General features: G+C 45.9%; 1 protein-coding gene across 4 annotated transcripts in view; it reads left to right on the forward strand.

Moving 5' to 3' along the window:
* The window catches only part of MCM8 (minichromosome maintenance 8 homologous recombination repair factor), a 444,398-nt gene that overhangs the window by 244,262 nt on the left and 180,482 nt on the right, over positions 1 to 19,654 (forward strand). For all 4 annotated transcript variants that reach the window (XM_078649515.1, XM_078649512.1, XM_078649513.1 and 1 more), the window contains exons 14-15: positions 13,088 to 13,283; positions 13,891 to 14,113. In XM_078649515.1, coding sequence (XP_078505641.1) covers positions 13,088 to 13,283; positions 13,891 to 14,113 — 419 coding nt within the window. The remainder of the gene's footprint in view (positions 1 to 13,087; positions 13,284 to 13,890; positions 14,114 to 19,654) is intronic.

Consider the following 19,654-nt stretch of genomic DNA (forward strand, 5'->3'; position numbering starts at 1 on the left):
CACAGGCAGCACAGAGGAAGTCGCGGAACCCCTCTGCTCCCTTAACGGCCCCTCCTGACAAGGATGGACGACGACTGGATAACACGGGCAAGCGGTTTTCATCGATGGCTAGCCTGCTAATACGTGCCGCCAATGCTTTGGCAATATTAGGACGATATGATCGCCAATTATGGTGTGATGTAGCTCCATATCTGGAACAGCTTCCACCGGAGTCAGTGGCGGAAGCAAAGAAGACTTTACAAGAGGGTGAGGCGGTCTCTATGGAAATTATAGACTGTGCCATGGACATTGCCACGACGTCCTTTCGGGCGTTGGCAGGAGCGGCAGTGTTAAGACGCCAAGGGTGGCTGAAGGCGACTTGGTTTAGACCGGAAATTCAGAACAAGGTCCTTGTTCTGCCCTTCGATGGCGAGGCCCTATTCGGGAAATTAATAGATGATACTCTTCAAGAGATCAAAAAGGACACAGAAACAGCCAGGTCGCTAGGTACCCTCCAGTATCGCAAATCTCCCTTCAGAGGTTCGAGAGGCAGAGGAGTTGGTTATAGAGGTTCATACCAACAACAGCAGCAACGCTATTCTTCAAACAGCTCAGGATACCAGCAAAACCGCCAGTCATACCAGCAAAGGCAGGGCCAATCTTCGGGTTATTCGAGGCCTTACAACAAGGGCAAGCAGGCTGCCCGTGGACGAGACACGTCCAAGCGCCAATAGCGGCCTCCTGGCTCTGCCTACTGTTCCCTCCTCCAAGAAATCACCAGTTGGAGGCAGGGTGTCAAAATTCCTTCAAAATTGGTCCAAAATAACATCGGACCGTTGGGTGATCAACATCATAAGGCGAAGACATACTTTGGAATTTATGGAAGTCCCTCCACCCAGGCCCCCGGCAGCCATTCCATCGAAACATCTGCGTCTCCTAAGGCTCGAAGTACAACACATGCTCCGCAAAGGGGCGATAGAGCCGGTCCCCTCCAAACAACAGGGCCAAGGTTTCTATTCCAGGTTCTTCCTGGTGAGAAAGACGCTGGAAAAATGGCGCCCCATCTTAGACCTCAGAGAGCTAAATACCTATCTCGTCTCCCTATCCTTCCGGATGGTATCCTTACAGGACATATTGAAGATGATCAGCCCGGGGGATTTCATGGCCACGCTCGATCTGGAGGACGCGTACTTCCATGTCCCGATTCACCCAGCACACAGAAGGTTCCTACGCTTCACAGTAGCCAAGAGCCATTTTCAGTTCAGGGTTCTGCCGTTCGGTCTTCGCTCTGCCCCAAGGATTTTCACGAAGGTGCTGGCACCGGTGGCAGCATTTCTGCGAAAGAACCACTTCCAGGTCTTCCCTTATCTGGACGATTGGTTACTGAAGGCCCCGTCCAGAAGGTTAGCGCAGGACGCTGTGCAGGCTTGCACCAATCTGTTCCAGAATCTGGGGCTCACTTTGAACAGAGAAAAATCCACGCTGATGCCCTCAAGAAGAGCACGGTTCCTAGGAGCAGTGTTAGATTCAAGGCTCTCGAGGGCGTTTCCTACTCAAGAGAGGATAGAAAAACTGCAACGGTTGGCACGAAACCTTCGGGGAAAAAGGTGTCTTTATTTACGCAGCTACAAGTCGCTGCTAGGGGTGATGTCCTCATGTATTCCCTTAATTCCACACTGCGGATGCGTCCCCTGCAGGAACAACTGGACCTCCAATGGAAACAAGTGCACGGATCGTTCGAGGACAAGGTGGTTGTCACTCGGGAGATGAAAGAGGCAGTGATTTGGTGGTCACATCAAGATAATTTGTGCCAAGGTCTATCCTTCGCAAGCGTACCATCGCCTCAAATACTAACGACGGATGCGTCATTGGAGGGATGGGGAGCAGTGATGCAGGATCTGCAGGTCAGCGGCCATTGGTCTCCTCGCAAGCAAAAACTGCATATCAATCTGTTGGAGCTGAGAGCGATCAGGCTAGCTCTTCAAGCTTTTCTTCCGCGACTCCAGGGTTCACAAGTGCTCATCAGGACGGACAACACCACAGCTATGCATTATGTGAACAAAGAAGGAGGAACGAGATCACTCCTCTTGTCGCGAGAAGCTCAGCAGATATGGGAATGGTCAATTCTTCAGAGAATTTCACTAAAGGCGGAGCACTTACCAGGAGTGCTGAACGAAGGCGCGGACAGACTGAGCAGGTTATCCTCAGTCAGTCACGAGTGGGAACTAAAACAGCAGGTTCTGGATCTACTATTTCAGACATGGGGCACACCGGAGGTGGACCTATTTGCAACGCCAACCAACAAGAAATGACGGTCATACGCCAGCAGGTTCCACCATCAAGGCTCATTGGGCAATGCCCTGTCGATAGCCTGGACGGGGAGGTTTCTTTATGCGTTTCCACCAATTCCCCTGATTCCACGCCTCATCAGGAAGATGAAGACGGAACCATGCAAAATACTCCTAATAGCCCCAGCATGGCCGAGACAATTTTGGTACACAGAACTACATCTGCTGTCGCTAGTTCCTCCATTCCTGCTGGAGGAGGTTCCGGATCTTTTGACAATGTCCGGAGGACAGGTTTGGCATCCAGACCCAAAATCATTACACCTGACTGCATGGCTCCTGATCAGCGAGAATTCATGAATGTCCCTCTTTCCAAGGAGATCAAGGACATCCTTTCCCAGGCAAGAGCACCTTCAACAAACAAGACATACAGATTAAAATGGAAAAGGTTTTGTATTTGGTGTAAAAAGGAAAAGGTTGATCCTTTTACTTCAAAACCTCATCAACTCCTGCCTTATCTACTCTCGCTAGCAGAGTCTAATCTGACCCATTCTACGATCAAGGTCCATTTGGCGGCAATTTCAAGATTCAGGAGATCTGACTCTGGTCCTTCATTATGGTCTTCAAGAATTGTCAAGCAATTCCTCAAAGGCCTGTTCAGGGTCTATCCACCAGTGAGACCTCCTCCTCCAACTTGGCATTTAAACTTGGTCCTGGCTCAACTGATGAAGGAACCATTTGAGCCGATTCACCGCTCAGACTTGAAATTCTTGTCATGGAAATTGACTCTACTCTTAGCCCTGACATCGGCTAGGCGAGTGGGGGAGTTGCAGGCCCTTACTATCCAAGAGCCGTTTTTACAGTTCAAAAGGAACACGGTCATCTTGCGGACGAACCCAAGATTCATTCCTAAAGTTCCTACAGACTTTTACTTAAATGAACCAGTAATTCTAAAGACATTTTTTCCAAACCCAGTCACTCCAGCGGAGAAGACATTGCACACTCTGGATTTACAACAATGTCTAAAATTCTACTTCGACCGTACCAAGGAATTTAGAAAGACTTCGCAATTGTTCATTGCCTTTGGTGGTCCAAGCAAAGGTCTCCCTCTGTCCAAACAGGGGATCTCAAGATGGATTTCGAGTGCTATTCTGCATTGCCACAACATAGCAGGAAAACCTCTGGGGGGCAGGATCCGTGCTCACTCAACGAGATCAGTGGCATCCTCAACAGCCCTCTTTGCGGGGGTACATATAAAGGACATTTGCAGGGCTGCTACCTGGAGCAGCGTGCACACTTTCACTAAGCATTACTGCTTAGAGTCATCGCAGCAGGATGATGCGGCTGTGGGCCAGGCTGTCCTGAGGAACCTCTTCAAGTGATTGGTGAGCTTTCCTTTCTATCCCACCTTCCATTGGTAACACATTTTGTGATTTCATTTTTAATGTTATAAGGTACTTATTTACAAAATGTGTTTATGATGGTTTACTGCTTGCTATTCTGATACAAAAGCATGGGAATCTATGAAAGTTCCAATACTGGGGCAAGAAAACAAGTTACTTACCTGTAACTTTGGTTCCCCAGTATTGGTAACTTTCATAGATTCCCATGCGCCCACCCACCTCCCCGGGGAAAGCTCAGCCTTCAGCAAGTAGGGTGTCTAGCACACAACGGCTACGAAAATCTGAGGCTCTGAGGTTCCTTCAGGAAGGTTCCAGGGGTGAGGCTCTTCTGATTGGCTGATTCCTACAATTTGGTCTCTTTTACAAAAAGAGGCTGATATGTTACAAAAGGGAATGAGGCCTAGGCCTTTCCTTTCTCTTTTGTACCTACTACTATGGTATTTTTTATTACCGAGACTCCCATTCCGACGACGGGGAATGATACAAAAGCATGGGAATCTATGAAAGTTACCAATACTGGGGAACCAAAGTTACAGGTAAGTAACTTGTTTTCTTACTGATTTGTATTTATAGTATTTATGGTAATCAACCTGTAGCACAGCGAGTTTTGCCACGTGTTCTGGGCTCATCTCTCTGTGGTGTAAACCGATTCTCTCCTGTAATAGAATGTTTGCAGCGCCCTCTTGTGGGAGAACTCCTGCAACTCCACCCGAACCCTAGACTTTGGAATAGTCCCTGGACAACACATTTTGTGCAAAAGGTTGCATAATGGATAAAACGCCCAAACATGAAAAATAAATGTATACACTCGGTTGTAACTGTTTGCAAGCTCCAAAAAATAGCAAGGCTCACTTTGAATTTTGTATTTGTGCTAGAACAAAATCCATTGTGGATATTAACACATGCGGAGCCGCTAATATTGCATCTTTGAATCAAGTTACCCTGAAGAGCAGCCCTATTTAACCCCGGGCCTGGTCCCTGTGTAACCGGGGCAGAAGCGAGCAAACTTTGCTCCACTCCATGTGGATTCATGATTTCTACACCATGGCAAGCTTCGAGGAAACTGACTAGTGAAAAGCTGATGTGTCTCTCTTTATTATAAGCCACTTTATTTGTGTAATCGAGTTCTAACTTTGCGAATCTGGTAAATGAAAAAACTTAAGTTTCAGGACTAGAAGTGCTGGGTTCCTTTTAAACAATATGTGCCCAGAGTGCAGGCTTTTTATTGGCGCGCTCACTCTAATCTGCAAAGCAGTTTCTAACTGAAGCATGGGCGGACCAAAGATGAACTGTACTCTGTAATTGAACAGCATTTTTGTGCTTTTTTGCGTAGCGTTGCATCGCGTTGCGCTGCTCGCTCTGCGAGACCTCTTGTGATCAAGGAGATTTAGTTTATGCTAAACACTAGCTTCCTATTGAAAATGATGCTTTTTGGCCACTGCCCTTCCCTTTCGTTCGGCCCATCCCCATCCAGACTGGCTCGTCTGCTTCACGGCTGTCGTTAAGCACTTTCTTATCTTTAGGGGGGTCATCTGTTTCTAATTAGCTTGGCCTTAGCACGGCCATGCTAATTAGAAACAGATGGCTCCCCCTAAAGATAAGAAAGTCTGCAGGCACTACCCTGCACACTGAGGTCTCCTCGCTTCAGCTCCCCCCCGCCACCCCCTGAGAACACGTCCGCTGAGGGAGCCTCTCCTCGCTATTGGGGCAAAGTCACCCTATGCAATTGAGTTAAACATCAATTTCACAAAAACAGCATTGTAACAGGAACAGATCCCAGTAAATACCGGCTTAGCAAAAGCACAATTTACATCTTTTCGGCATATACAATCTCAGATGGGAGCAGCCAAGAACAGCTTTAGAGCTAGAGTCGCCCTTCATACCATCCCTCCACAAATGTCTGTCCCATGGGACTTAAAATAATTGCATGCTCCTCTTCACGGGGGTCCACGTACCACAGATCTTTCTCTACCAATCGCTCCTTTTCCACATGGCACATTCCAAATGCCCCCTCCCCCCTTTCCATGGGTCATCCGTTGCCAGACCTCCTTTACTATGGGAACCGTTTCCTTTCTGAGTGATCCCCATTTCCCTGACAAGCATATACCATGCCATGTTTCCGAGACTCTGCTTTTCGATCCCAAAGGATCACCATTCACCATTACATCCTCTCTATTATGGATTTCCTTTCTCAGGTCCCCCACCTTCCCTAACAACCCTTTAACGTGCCAACCCATCCCCATATGAATTATCTATTTTATGCTTTCAAGGCATCTCGTGGCAGAGACTCACTTCCGCCTTAACTTGGACACCCCTTTCCAAGAATCCCAGTCCTTTTAGCAAGGGCCCCCACGTTCCCTGAACATTCTTTCCTTTGTCCGCTCATCCGCATGGAACCCCAACTCTCGATCCCAGAGTCGCGTCCGCTCTGCTAAATCGATCTCTTGCTGAAGTGTCAGCCAGAGGCCAAGCAATGAATGATCTCTCAGCACTGCGCTCCTTTCTCTCCTTCTTGAGCGGAGTTGCGCTACTCTTTGGTCTCTAGGGTTTCAGGGCGCTATATCTCGTCCTCTGTCCTTCAGCCTGAGAGGCAGTTGAAGCCTGAGGAGGGTGGAGTGCAGGAGCCCAGGAGCTTTCACTATTTACTGGAAATACGGAGAGCATTGCACACATAGGAAGCCGAGAGTGAGCACAGGGCTCACATTTCAGCCGCAGATGGCGCTGGGCGCACTCATCTGGCGGGGGGAGGGTACCACAAGTACCAGAATGCAGGGGCGCTGCTCGCAATGGGACGGGACAGTCCGAGCGTAGCGACAGGGCTCACATTACAGCCGTAGCCGGCGCTGGGCAGACTCATCTGGCGGGGGGAGGGTACCACAAGTACCAGAAGGCAGGGGCGCTGCTCGCGCTGGCACGGGACAGTTCGAGCGTGGCGACGGTCGCCATAAAGCAGCCCCATCGCTGATCTGAGTGCTCCCAGTCTCTGCCCTGCATGGGTCCAGTTTAGCTGAGTGTTTAGGTTTAGTCACCAGCTCGAGTGGGTCCGCTGGTTTGAGTTTTGGGCATTCATTTTTTAGTTGTTTTTTTTTTTGGGGCACGGGGAGATTAGGGGATTAGCCCAGAAACACAGGTTGTTAAGCTTACGCCGATACTCCAACTTGAACCTGCTCCGAGAAGTCGAGCTGACGATTGAATCCAGTATTTATCCTATCGGCCCCTTTACAAACACAGCAGAGAGCCTCATCACTATGCTAAGTAACTCTTATCGCTAACCTGGGGAGGGAGGAGCTTCAGCTACAATACTTCTAAGGAATGGAGCTCTCTCCCACTAAACCTGAGGAAAATTCCTACTCTCCTTGAGTTTAGAAAGCAACTGAAGACATGGCTTTTCTAGAATTATTCGTCTGAAACACAGTATGGAGTACCAGTAGTGCCAAGACACCCACAGGTATACCCGCGCTATACAAATTAAAAATAAGAAAGAAATTGAAAGAACCCGAGTGGCTCCTGTCACTGTCCTGCGTAAATAACATTATTATCGGTACCTCCAGACACTGTCCGGTGTGGGTGACACCACAGTCTGTAGAGGTTTAAATCATTGTCTGTAGTGCTTCCAAAAATGTACCAAGTCAACATAAGAATACGAAAGGAAATGACAAAAAATTAAAAAAAAGACCGGGAAATATGTTAAGGGCGTATTTTCCATTCACATTCTATATATTCTGACTCCTGAGGAAATAATCTATTTCTTGCTCATAAATCGAAAAAGCTCAAAGCATGCTCGTACTGGTGGCTACTGCTTATGGTGGTTATTGCAGAATAGTGCTTATGGCAAATGCAGCCTTCTACTGAAAAAGCATAGAGCTTAACCAATAATACTGGGAGTGAAGGGCGCAAGCAATAACATGGAGCTGGTGTGGTGTGGGGTTGAAGGGTTAAAAGGAGACTGTCTGCAAGCCTATGCACTCTTAGGGAGTGCTGTAACTAAAAGAAACTAGCATTTTCAATGCAATAGGTCTCGCATTTCCGATAGTTTAAGTTCTTGGCATTGTAAATGACCATGCCTTTTCTTTATGTTTTAAAAACCAAAACATAAATAAAAGGCATTGTCATTTTCAATGCCAATAGCTCAAACTAACGTAAATGCGAGCCCTATTCCATTTCAAATGCTGGTTGTTACATCAGTTAAAAAGCAGCACAGTAAAGTGAAACTTTCCGGTAAACAACGCAAGAGGCGTGTGTGATCTTTATCTTCCGCAAAAAGTATGTATTTTTCCAATCGATATAATGCAAGCCCCCTTATAAAGAAAAAAAACCCTGAACTACCTTGTCTCTACCTCCTGATTACACACAGAACAGAATGTGTCCTTGCGACCAAGAATTAAGCAAAAAAAAAACAAAAAAACTTCCTGTATGCTACCTCTCTCTCTTTACCTTGATTCCTTTCCTACCCCCTCTCACCATTCCCCTTCCTCCTTCTGTGACAGTGGATAGGGGGAACACCCAAACAAACGTAAACCAGAATGGTACCGCAACCAGCACGGCCAGTTTGGGCCAATACCCGACAACAACAATGCGAGGAGTAGTGTGGCTCACTGGTTAGAGGCAGCAGGCCTGAGAGCAGAAGTCAGCCCGGGACCAGGGTTCAATTCCCGACGCGGCAGGGTTGTGGACCTTGGTCAGCGGACTCGATAATTCTCGCTTCGGTGCTTACTCTAATCAGGGGTTCCACTCGGCAACTCTGGGCATTAGCTTGCCTAATCTCCACAACGGCCCCACCAATTCCGGGGATGCCTGGCTCCACCTTGGGGACTCCCAGCAAGGGACCATCCCACAGGGAAAGCCAGGACGGGTTCCCCAGAGTTATACAGCGCCGGGACGCCCCGTTGCTGGGGCAGCTGTGCGCTTTACAAGTATACTACATTTACATTTACATTTACATTAATACATGTTATATGTTATATGTTATGTGAAATGTGTTATATGTTGTAAAAAAAAATAAAAAAATATATATATATTTTTTAAATGTGTCCTTGTTTTAGAGTCGTAATTCTCAGCATTTGGCAGCTCGTGGCGCCCTTGTCCTGCAAAAGGTTGAAAGTCGGATCCGCATGATGAATAGTGCCCTTGGAGTCCCTGTCTGCAGGCCTGACAAAATCTGCATGCAGTGTGGATGGGCTGCATAGGCGGCCACGGGGTCTTTATTTCACCACCATGACGGATTAGTTTATTTCATATATACTCTGTATTATAGCATAATTTTCCTAAATTCTTCCTTCGAACTTTCAATTGCTGGCAAAGAATTGTAATCTCCTTCTTTGTGTAATGTGTTGACTCGCCTTCACTTTGCAGAAACAAAAGTACGTAGTGATTCTTAGTTTCAAGTTTGCCGTGAAGAAAAGTGCTCTTCACGCCTTTAAGGTGCTAAAAGAGAGCCTTTGACTCTGTGGGCTTAGGATAGCCCACTGTGCCACAGAGGACAGCTTTTTAAACCCTGTTTTAGACTCTCCAGATTCTGGAGAATTGAATTATCAGGCAATAACGTGCCTGCAATTTTTCTAAAAGCTACAGTATTATTTCATTTAGCTGTGTTTTCGTTATTACGTTGTGCTAGAGAACATATATATGCCTTCTCAACCGGTCTTTTTCCACGAATGAACTAGGAGGGACAAGCACTGTAGGTTTCTAGCCATTATGTTTTTATTATTAACATTCTTTCCATTGAGGTATCCATAGGTACTGTGGAAAAAATTATGTAAAATGAACTCCCGGCTTTTGTTCCCTCCCCTTCCCACTGTTATAATAATTATGCATCGATGGTGAGGTCCAGAGGGTGTGACTTTCCTGCTGTGTGGAGGGAAGTTGTGATTCCCAGTACATGCTAGCTTTGTGGTTCAGTTTTGAGGATGTGGGTCGTAGGAGTATGTAGAGGTGGGAGACCATGTGGCCCACTTTATTTAAGTTCTCCATGTATTGGATAATCAAGGGTTTGTGTCTTGTTATCTTAGATTTTGTTAGGGCTGTTTTAATTTTGAGAAAGTTATAAAGCTCTATATCCGGAAGGTTATGTTTTGCTTTTAGAGTATTGAAGGTGTGGGGGTTGCCCCTGTCTTCCAGTTGGCTGGGAACGAGCGTCCCAGTCTTTTCCAGTGGTCCATGTCCAGGGGCTTACCTCTATATTTTATCTTGGGGTTACACCATAATGATTCCCAATTTGAGTTTTTAATACTGTGCTCGAGTTTCCGGTCTACCTTGAGTAGCGCTATTCTAGTGTTTTTGAGAATGGGGTTTTTCGGTTGTGTCTGAATGCTTGCGGTGAGGAGAGTTATTGGGTCCGTATTATTTAGCATGGACCTCTCAAGTTTGAGCCATGTCGGCATGTACGTCTGGTTGTTAAGTATCTAGTACATACCTGTCTGGCTATAAACACTGCCTGGAATGTCCTAAAGTCCGCTATGTTTAGCCCCCCTAGTTTCTTCTCTAATTTTTGTTTTTGTAGGCTTATTCTTGGTTTTTTACCCCGCCATAGGAATATGTTTATCATTTGTTCTATCTTGCGGTGACCCAGAAATCCTATGGTACGCACTCAAAGCGACAATTAGAGGGAAACTTATAGAGATCAAGGGGAGGCGTGATAGAGAAGCAAGAGCAATGATAGAGCAACTAGAAGTAGACTTCAAACGCCTAGAAGCGACACACATTAATGACACCAAGAACACCAGTACACTAAATGAGCTCACAAGCAAAAAGTATGAGTACAACACAATCCTGAGCGAAAGGGCAGGTCTGTGGATAAGCAAATACAAGCAGATCAATCTGTGTGAGGCAAACAAGGCAGGGAATATTCTAGCTTCATATCTTAAACACAAACAGAGGCAACACTCCATATCCTCCACTACAGACTCAAACAACAAAACACACACGCAACACAAGGACATTCTACATACATTCAAGGAATTCTATCAAGACCTCTATAAAAGCGACGAGACCTTAGACCAGGAAGGTTGCGAAGCCTATCTAAGAGAGCTAAACCTACCCAGGATCTCAAGCGAGCAGGAGCATAGACTTGGTCAAGAAATAAGCCTAAATGAGATAGAAATGGCGGTCAAGTCCCTTAAGGACAACAAAGCCCCAGGATCAGACGGTTACACAGCAACCTTCTATAAAACCTTCCGAACCCACCTACTCCCAACAATGAAAAAGGTCTTTTACCACTGCGATAAAAGAAGGCACAATCACAAAATCTATGATGGAAGCAAATATAATAGTCATTCCGAAAGCAGGCAAAGACACAAAGCGCCCCCAAAACTACAGACCAATCTCACTTATCAACACTGATTGCATGATCTATGCCAAAATCTTAGTCACAAGACTGAACACCGTTCTACCACAGCTGATCAACAATACACAAGTAGGCTTCCTGAAAGTACGTATGTCCCATGACAACACTAGACTACTCTGCCATGTACAAGAGCATTCCTCCAAATCTAACAACCCAACAGTAGAAATCACGCTCGACGCAGAGAAAGCCTTTGATAGGGTGTCCTGGAATTTACTAGAACAGGCCATGCGAGCTTATACACAAGGGGAAAATTACATTAGGAAGGTAATGGCAATGTATAAGGCACCCAAAGCACAGTTGGCTATCAATGGTACGACCTCACAGCAATTTGATTTCCAGCGAGGGACAAGGCAGGGATGCCCGCTATCCCCTGCACTGTTCCTCTTGGCACTTGAGCCCCTGATTAAAGATGTAATAACAGAGAGGAAGATAGCAGGAATCACAATCTATAATGTGACAGCGAAAATTACAGCGTATGCAGATGACATACTCATAATTACAGAAGAACCAGAAAGTTCTATTAGGGCCCTAATGGACACCATAGCGCGATACTCGGCGCTCTCAGGATACAAACTGAATAGGTACAAGTCGGAGTGTATGCCACTCAATGTACACACACATAAAGAGGTAATAGGAGATTCAGGACTAGCCTGGCAACCCGGGTTCGTCAAATACCTGGGGATCCATTTCGGGAAGAGACTATATGCCACTCTCGAGCATAACGAGAAACTAACCCTAGCAAAGATCAAAGTACTACTAGAAAACTGGTCTCCCAAATATATCACATGGTGGGGGAGAATAGACACCGTAAAAATGATGGGCACTCCGGTGGTCAACTACCAGATAAAATTCTGGCTATTGCACAAGATATATTGGACTCCAGCACGATTAGCAAAGATGGGGCTGAGAGAGAATGGCCGCTGTTGGAACTGTGGTATAGAGAAAGGGGACATGGCACATCTTATCTTCCAGTGTACTAAAGTTAAAAACATTTGGAAAAGAGTACTAGCCTTCATTAATAAGATAATAGGATGCACACTCAAGGAGGAGTTCGCCACAATCGCCACGGCTCTTATAACTGCAAATGTAAAATCAAAACAAGACAGATACCTCATTGATTTCCTACTAACAGTAGCAACAAAAATGGTACTCTCAAACTGGAAGGACACAGCCAAAGCCACATTCAAGGGTTGGCTGAACTGGGTGACCTACCTTAGAGGGGCTGGCATGCAAGCGCTAAGAAACACGCTCTGTAAGAACCCCATCAGAGAGATGTGGACAAACCTAGATAGATCCCTAGATCACTACGAACCCCCATGAACCAAAGAAAAAAAGCAGGAGCGACTAAAAAGAAGCAGAGTAGCGGACAGAAAGAGGGTGGGGCTGAGACCAATCCCGACCAACCAGAACATGATGTACATCACCTCTAGAACTTATACCAGCAAACATTAGAGGATACCTGACGCATTTCCTAATCCTATTATGACCACCACACTCCATTTGTTTAGTGTTATATGTTGCAACAGATATTAGCAAGGAAGCGAAGCAAATATAATGTATAACTGTGTACTGATCCTCCAGCAGCCACCTACCTGAGGCTGGGGGGCCTTGTATCATAAAACTTGCGAAATGTATATGTTTTGTGTATATGTGTATATGTGTAAAAAAAAACGATAAAATATTTTTTATAAAATAAATAATAATTATGCATCATATTATCCCTATTGCCACTGTAGAATTATGTTACACATATAGTACATATTGACTGTTTGAGACACAAGGAGCTAACAGTGATTCGCACAGAAAGGCACAATTATTTTGCTCAACTACCACAGACAATTTGAAGGTCAGTACTGGACTATAGGTTTTTGATACTTTTCGATGCTGTTATCTTTCTCTTGAAACAAAAGCTGCGCTTTTCCACTTTAGGGTATCAGAGAAGGTTACTGTAAAGTTCGCATTTCGTGAGCTAAGTTGTCATATTCCAACACTTGAAGTTTATGATTCGTTATGCTTCCATTCACCAGCACCAGTGCAAACTTTGACTTTACTGACGTTAACATTGCCCCTTCTTGCAGGCATTTGCGGCATAGATGAGTTTGATAAGATGGGCAATCAACACCAGGCTCTGTTAGAAGCCATGGAACAGCAGAGTATAAGTCTTGCCAAAGCAGGCATTGTTTGCAGTTTGCCTGCACGGACGTCCATCATTGCAGCCGCCAACCCTGTGGGGGGCCATTACAACAAAGCCAAAACAGTTTCTGAGAACTTAAAGTAAGTAACTCTGGGATGCACTCCCAAGGATATGCTGTTATATTCAGAACTCGATTTAAATGTAAATTCATCTTTTCTGGTTGAAGGTGATGTGGTGTTGCTTCTCCCTTCCTTCATTCCAGTTAGAGGAGCTATGGAGTTTCGTTTGCCGAGGTGGGGTAGGTTGAGGGTTATGTTTTGCCACTTCTTGATAGACCTGTTTCTGCTCTTCCAGCTTTGCACGATCCTTCTTCGTGACAGGTCGGAATCGAAGTCTGTAAGCAGACCCTTACTAGACAATGTGAGTGATAGCACTGCTGTGTGTCTGAGGAAAGTTTCAGGGATTCACACTTTTCAGAAGCAACGAGAGACAACTTGAAACTGTATTAGAAATAGGAAACTTTGTTGTTTCTTTATTTATTGATTGTGTGGCGCAGCATCGTCAGGGAGAAGCGATACTTTTGACATATTTGTTATGTGTTAAAGAGCAGACTGGAGAGTGGAAAGCTTGAAAGGGGTGGCCATATTATTTTTAAGTGCTTGACATAGAAGACTTGTAATGTTGCCGCAGTATATCCTGAAGCATGTTTTTGGGAACCATTTACAAGTATATGTTTATGTGTTCTAGAATGGGAAGTGCGCTGCTCTCTAGGTTTGACCTGGTGTTCATCTTGCTCGATACCCCAAATGAAGATCATGATCATTTTCTATCTGAACACGTGATGGCAATGAGAGCTGGTAAGAAGGGATCCGTGAGCAGTGCCAATGCAACACGTGTCGGTGGCACCCAGGATTCCAACACGTCTGTTCTTGAAGTAGTGTCGGAGAAGCCCTTATCAGAGAGGCTCAAGGTAGGCTCCCATAACCTTGAGAAGCTTGATATTGATTTAATATTAATGTTATTTTTTGTAGGATGTTCAAATAGATCACAACTGAAGTTAATACTGGTGCCAAACTCTTAGGGCCAGATGTAGGTAGGCAAATACCGATCGGTATTTGAAAAATGAGATGTTGGGCCACCTAAAATACAGATTCGGTAATTTTAAAGATTCGGTAATTTTACAGATTTGGTAAAATTACCGATTCTGTAAAATGACCTAATCTGTATTATGAGATGTAGGTAGCACTGTAATCAGTGCTACAGGGCTTTAAGAATTCGTTATTTACCACCAACTAGAAGCTGGTGGTAAATAATGAAAAGCCTTGAAAAAGCATTTTTTTTGCTTTTCAAACGCTGCCATGTTGCAGACATAACTGCAACATGTGCACCCATACACGATTGAGGGGTGCAACAGGGTGTCAAAGTGACGCCCTGCCACCCTTCAATGTTTCCCCTAATTACCGAATCAGTATTTACCGATTCGATAATTGACATTCATTCCTATGGGCCTTCAGGCCCATAGGAAAAAGAGAAATTACCTACATCCCATTTACCTACTCTTAAATACCGAATCGGTATGATTCGGTATGTAAGAGTAGGTAAATCGCGATTACCTACATCGGGCCCTTAGTGTTTTGCACTTGGCAGAGAATTATTTTTAGTGTTTTAATTTCCGAAATGTTGAAAATGGTTATGGGACGAATGTACCTACATTTTCCCCAGACAGAATAGGATGTATACTGATTCTTGACATCACTTGAGTAGATAAATTAGCTGTATTATAATTTTGAAATTTTAGAAATCTGAAGAATTTCAAACTTATTTAGTCATTTTACAGGCGATAACCTAAGTTGATTCTTGTTTCCTAATTTTAATACTGGTACAATTATGTTTAGAGGTTCACATCAGGTACATTATTGATAAGTATGTCTATTTTTTTGTTATAAAGTACTAGAAGTGTAAGAGTACATTTGAACAGGCTGAACCAAAATTTGAGAACTCATTCATTCTGGATATTTTTTATTTAATTTATACAAGAATGACAGTATTTGAGTGTGAATCTGGCTTCTACCAGCACAAGACATCCTTTTCTACCAACAACGAATTCCACTCACATAGTCTTTTAGTGTTCCAGGCATGTTTTGAGAGTTTGTTGTTTGGGCTACCATGACAAATGTCCTCACATAGCAACGAAAAATGTGAAATCTTTGCCTGATTTTACTTTTTCTCTCCTGGAGGGTGAATGGCCCCCAGTGGATGTGACAATCATACAGGTCATTGGATGTGCTTGATACTTGATCAGGTTTTATTTATTGTATGCAGATTTTTTCTATTGAAAGCTATACACTTAATAAATCCAAATACAGTGCTCATTTTCTCTGATTTATAAGTCCCATAAATTACCAATTAATATGCTTCATTTCATAGTGCTAATACGTTCTTAAGTGAAACATTACTATTTTTAATGAAACCGTACATTTTCTCATTTGTATAGCTCAACAGTACAAACCTACTATTCCATTCCTTAAGTAAACAGTACCAGGTGTGAGAAGTTGGCCTGGTATATGATGCTCACTAGTTCTAGTGATCACCTTGTACCATACCAAGCAACCCTTATGATGATTGGTTGTAAGTCAACCTTATAGACCAGCTATCCTAGAGGTTGCATGGACAAAGCAGTCTTAGGCTAAACTCTGTAAAGGCATGTGAAGCAAGCTGTTTTACCATATACAATCCCCTTGAATACCTAATGAAAGGACACCACACAGATATATATTGAAAATATATATATATTTATTTACTACAAATATCCCCTATACTCTTTATGAGCACAGAAGCAAATGCGTTAAAACAAAACACAGTTTAAATATACAAAAGTTGCACAATATGGATGAGCCCTAGGGGCCACCTAAACCATATACTAAAATAGTGGTATAAGAACCACCAATCGGAAAGGAAATAGGCCTAGGGCCTGGGGAATCGCTGGAGCTGTTCGGGGCTAACAGTGAAGAAGTCGGGAAAGGCCCGCGGGACTCGGGTGCAGCGCTTAAAGCACACGCATGCACCAACGCAATGTCAATGGTGCGTAAAAGTTATAAAGTTACTGTTTAAGGAACCTTCCGACTGACCTAGAAGGACAAAACTTTAGACCTAGGCACTAGAGGTGTGTACCAGTGTAGGAACACCGGCGTTGCTGAGTTACCTCACCCACAGGAAGCGGGTGCACAGGTGCGAAGTTGTGTCGGGTTTCGTCACGCAGGTCGATGGTGCCTGAAGATGAAGATGCTGCAGGCGGGTCGTCGAGGAGAGTTCCGGTGGATCCAAGGGTGGATCTGAAGAGGTGAAGATTGAAAGCAGAGGGGACAATGTTCAAAGTCACTAGCCAGTGACTACCGTGGAACCAGGATGGAACCAGGCGATGTCGGGTGCAAACAGGCGAAGAGGTGTAGCTTGTCTCCGCAGCCACGTGGACACGAAGAGGTCGAGGACGTCCAGGAGTCGGTCACGAGCTGTCCCACGAAGGCTCTAGCTGATGGCGGTGTCGGCAACTTGATTGGAGGAAACAGGCCTTGGCTAATGCAAGCCACGCAGGGAGTGAAGAAAGCTTGTTACTCGGACCAGCAAGGTCAGAGCGGGTGCTCCTTTTCAGGGGAGCGAGGGCCAGTCTGGAGCAACCAGACCAGCGGTGTTGTTTGTAGGTTTCGTCGCCAAGATGGCCGCTAGCCACCTGGCAAGTGACCGGGATGACGCGTCGAGTGGCAAAGTGCAAAAGGGCCCCACGCAGACCGTGGAGATGCTGGGGGGCTGATCTTTGGTGCAGTTGCTGCTCGGTGGTGGGGCTTCTCAAACCCTAAAGCACAGCGTTGAGGGAGCCTCGGGTGCTGCGCAGTCAGCTTCTCGGGGGTCTTTCAAGATGGCCGGTCCCACGTCTCTCGATGCCTCCATGGGTCTCTTCTTTTCAGGGACTGTGGATCGGGCTGTGAGATGTCTGGGAATCCAGGTCTTGTCGGGCTCTGGGCTCGGGCTCCGGCGGGAGGTGGCGGCAAAGCAGACGTCGAGTTGCTGGTTGGTGCCTGTATTCACAGGGTGGTCACTCCTTGGCCACAAGGGAGATTCTCTTCAGTCTTCTGTGCAGCAGAATGTCGAAGTCCAGTTTTCTTCTTAGTTTCAAGTCGAGTTCAGGATGATCTGAAGTCTTGGGACACAGCTCCTACTCTTATTCCAAATCTAGGGGCCGTATTACCTGCTAGGTCCCTCCTCTGGGTGGGACCAGGAAGAGGGGTGGTTACACCCCCTTTCCTTTGTCCATCTCCGCGCCAGGACTGGGGCTGGGAAGCCCCAGCACCGGTTTGGACTGGCTTATGCACAGGGACACCTTGTGTGCCCCAGGCATGTCTCATTCTATTCAGCCCTGTCCTACCCAATACACAAAATCCTGTCTGGGGTGGTGCTAGCACCTCCCAAGGCAGGAAACCCTTTGTCCAAGCCTCACTCGCTGGAAGGACTTCCAGCAGCAGGAGGTCAGACTTGTGTCTGTGGTGGCAGCATCCATTTTGTGATGCTGAGGCTCATGTTTAACTTTACCCGGGTTTCAGGTTATGTACATGTTGTGTCCCTCTAGAAGGGTGGAATGCTACCCCCGTCGCCAGAACTGGCGAGGGGGTAGTATTCCAATTCGTATGACAACTTACTCGACATGTTTTGATAAAGCGAAACCAAAGATAGCATTTAACCGCGAGGTTCATAATGCACTTAAGAGTATATGGTATGGCAGTATCATGGAACAGCTAAAGGACGTGGTTCCGAAAGCTGCAGACAGGCTCAGCTCATGCTAGAGCACCATCTCACATATTTCCAAGCACTCTGCCTCCAGGATTGATGAGGCCTTCCATAGGAGTGGCTGATAGGAACATATGTGTCCATTTTAAGTTAGATATAGACATACTATACCTAAGTAAGGGGTGATTACACCGACTTACCCCAGCTGAGTGATCAGCCAGTTGTGTCAAATATGGGGGCCAGGGGTGGCATAATACATGCTGCAGCCCCTGGTAGGCCTTGGAAACACCTATGCCCTGGGTACCTGGGGTACACTGTTACAGGGGCCAATAAGGTGAACCAGTTCCAATTCGTAATGCACCTAGTGTGCATTGGCATTAATTTAGAGAGAGAACAGCAGGCTGTGGGTCTGATTAGCAGTCCCACAGCCACATTAAGTCATAAACCAGTGAAGCAAAAAGCAAAAATGTGGGGTGACCATAGGATAGCAGGCCCTACTCTCCTACACAACCCCCCCCCCCCCCAAACGCAGGGACATTAGACTAACCTTGACCAGTTGTGTCTTCATGTTCTAAGTGGAAGTACCTGGAGAGACCATCTGCATTACCATGGTCAGTCCCTGGGCGGTGCTCCACTGTAAAGTCCATCCCCTGTAGGGAAATGGACCACCTGAGCAGTTTGGGGTTTTCACCCTTCATCTGATTAAGCCATAAGAGGGGCTTATAGTCGGTCTGAATCTTGAAGTGAGTGCCAAACAAGTATGGTCTCAACTTCTTCAGGGCCCACACCACAGCAAAGGCCTCCCTCTCAATAGCTGACCAACGTTTCTCTCTGGGGGTCAGCCTTCAGCTAATAAAAGCAATGGGCTGGTCTTGACCATCTACATTAAGTTGTGAAAGCACAGCTCCCACTCCCAACTCAGAAGCATCTGTTTGGACAATGAACTCTCTTGAGTAGTCAGTACTCTTCAGGATAGGTGCAGAGCACATGGCCTTCTTCAGGTCATCAAATGCCTTTTGACAGTTTACTGTCCACTGAACCTTTTTGGGCATCTTCTTGGATGTCAGATCATTAAGAGGAGTCACAATGGACCCATAGTTCTTAACAAACTTCCTGTAGTACCCAGTCAGGCCCAAGAAAGCTCTGACCTGAGTCTGGGTGGTTCGAGGGGACCAGTCCTTTATGGTCTGGATCTTACTCTCCAGTGGTTGAACTTGGCCTCCACCTACAAGGTGGCCCAAGTATACAACTGTTCGAGGCATATGGGCTGCTGAATTCATATCTATAGCATAGATCGCCGCCTAGTGTTGGGTCCGGATGATTGCACATTGTTGTCCTGGAAGAGTCTTCGAAGTATCACGAGATAGGTGGCTCCTCCCCTGGACTACAGTGCGCATGGGCATCGACTCCATCCCCAGATTGTTTTTTTCCGCCATTGGGTTCGGATGTATATTCGTTATCTCCAGTTCGGAATCGATATAAACTTTTCTTAAGGCCCGAAGGCCTTTTTTCCTATACCGTCTGTATTGTTTTGCGCTCGGTGCCCAGCTCTGTTCCGGCTCGGTTACCGAGTCGGACATCCAGAGGAGTCGCGTGGCTCTTCAGTGCTCGAGGCCCAGTCAACGTAGCAAGACTTTCGACGACACATCATGGAACGGAGCCCGTTCAAGAAATGTCCTGTGTGTGGATCGAAGTATCCCCACATCGACGTCCACTCGGTGTGCAACAAGTG

This window comes from Lissotriton helveticus, chromosome 6 (genome assembly GCF_964261635.1).
Source record: "Lissotriton helveticus chromosome 6, aLisHel1.1, whole genome shotgun sequence".
NCBI classification, from domain to species: Eukaryota; Metazoa; Chordata; class Amphibia; order Caudata; family Salamandridae; genus Lissotriton; species Lissotriton helveticus.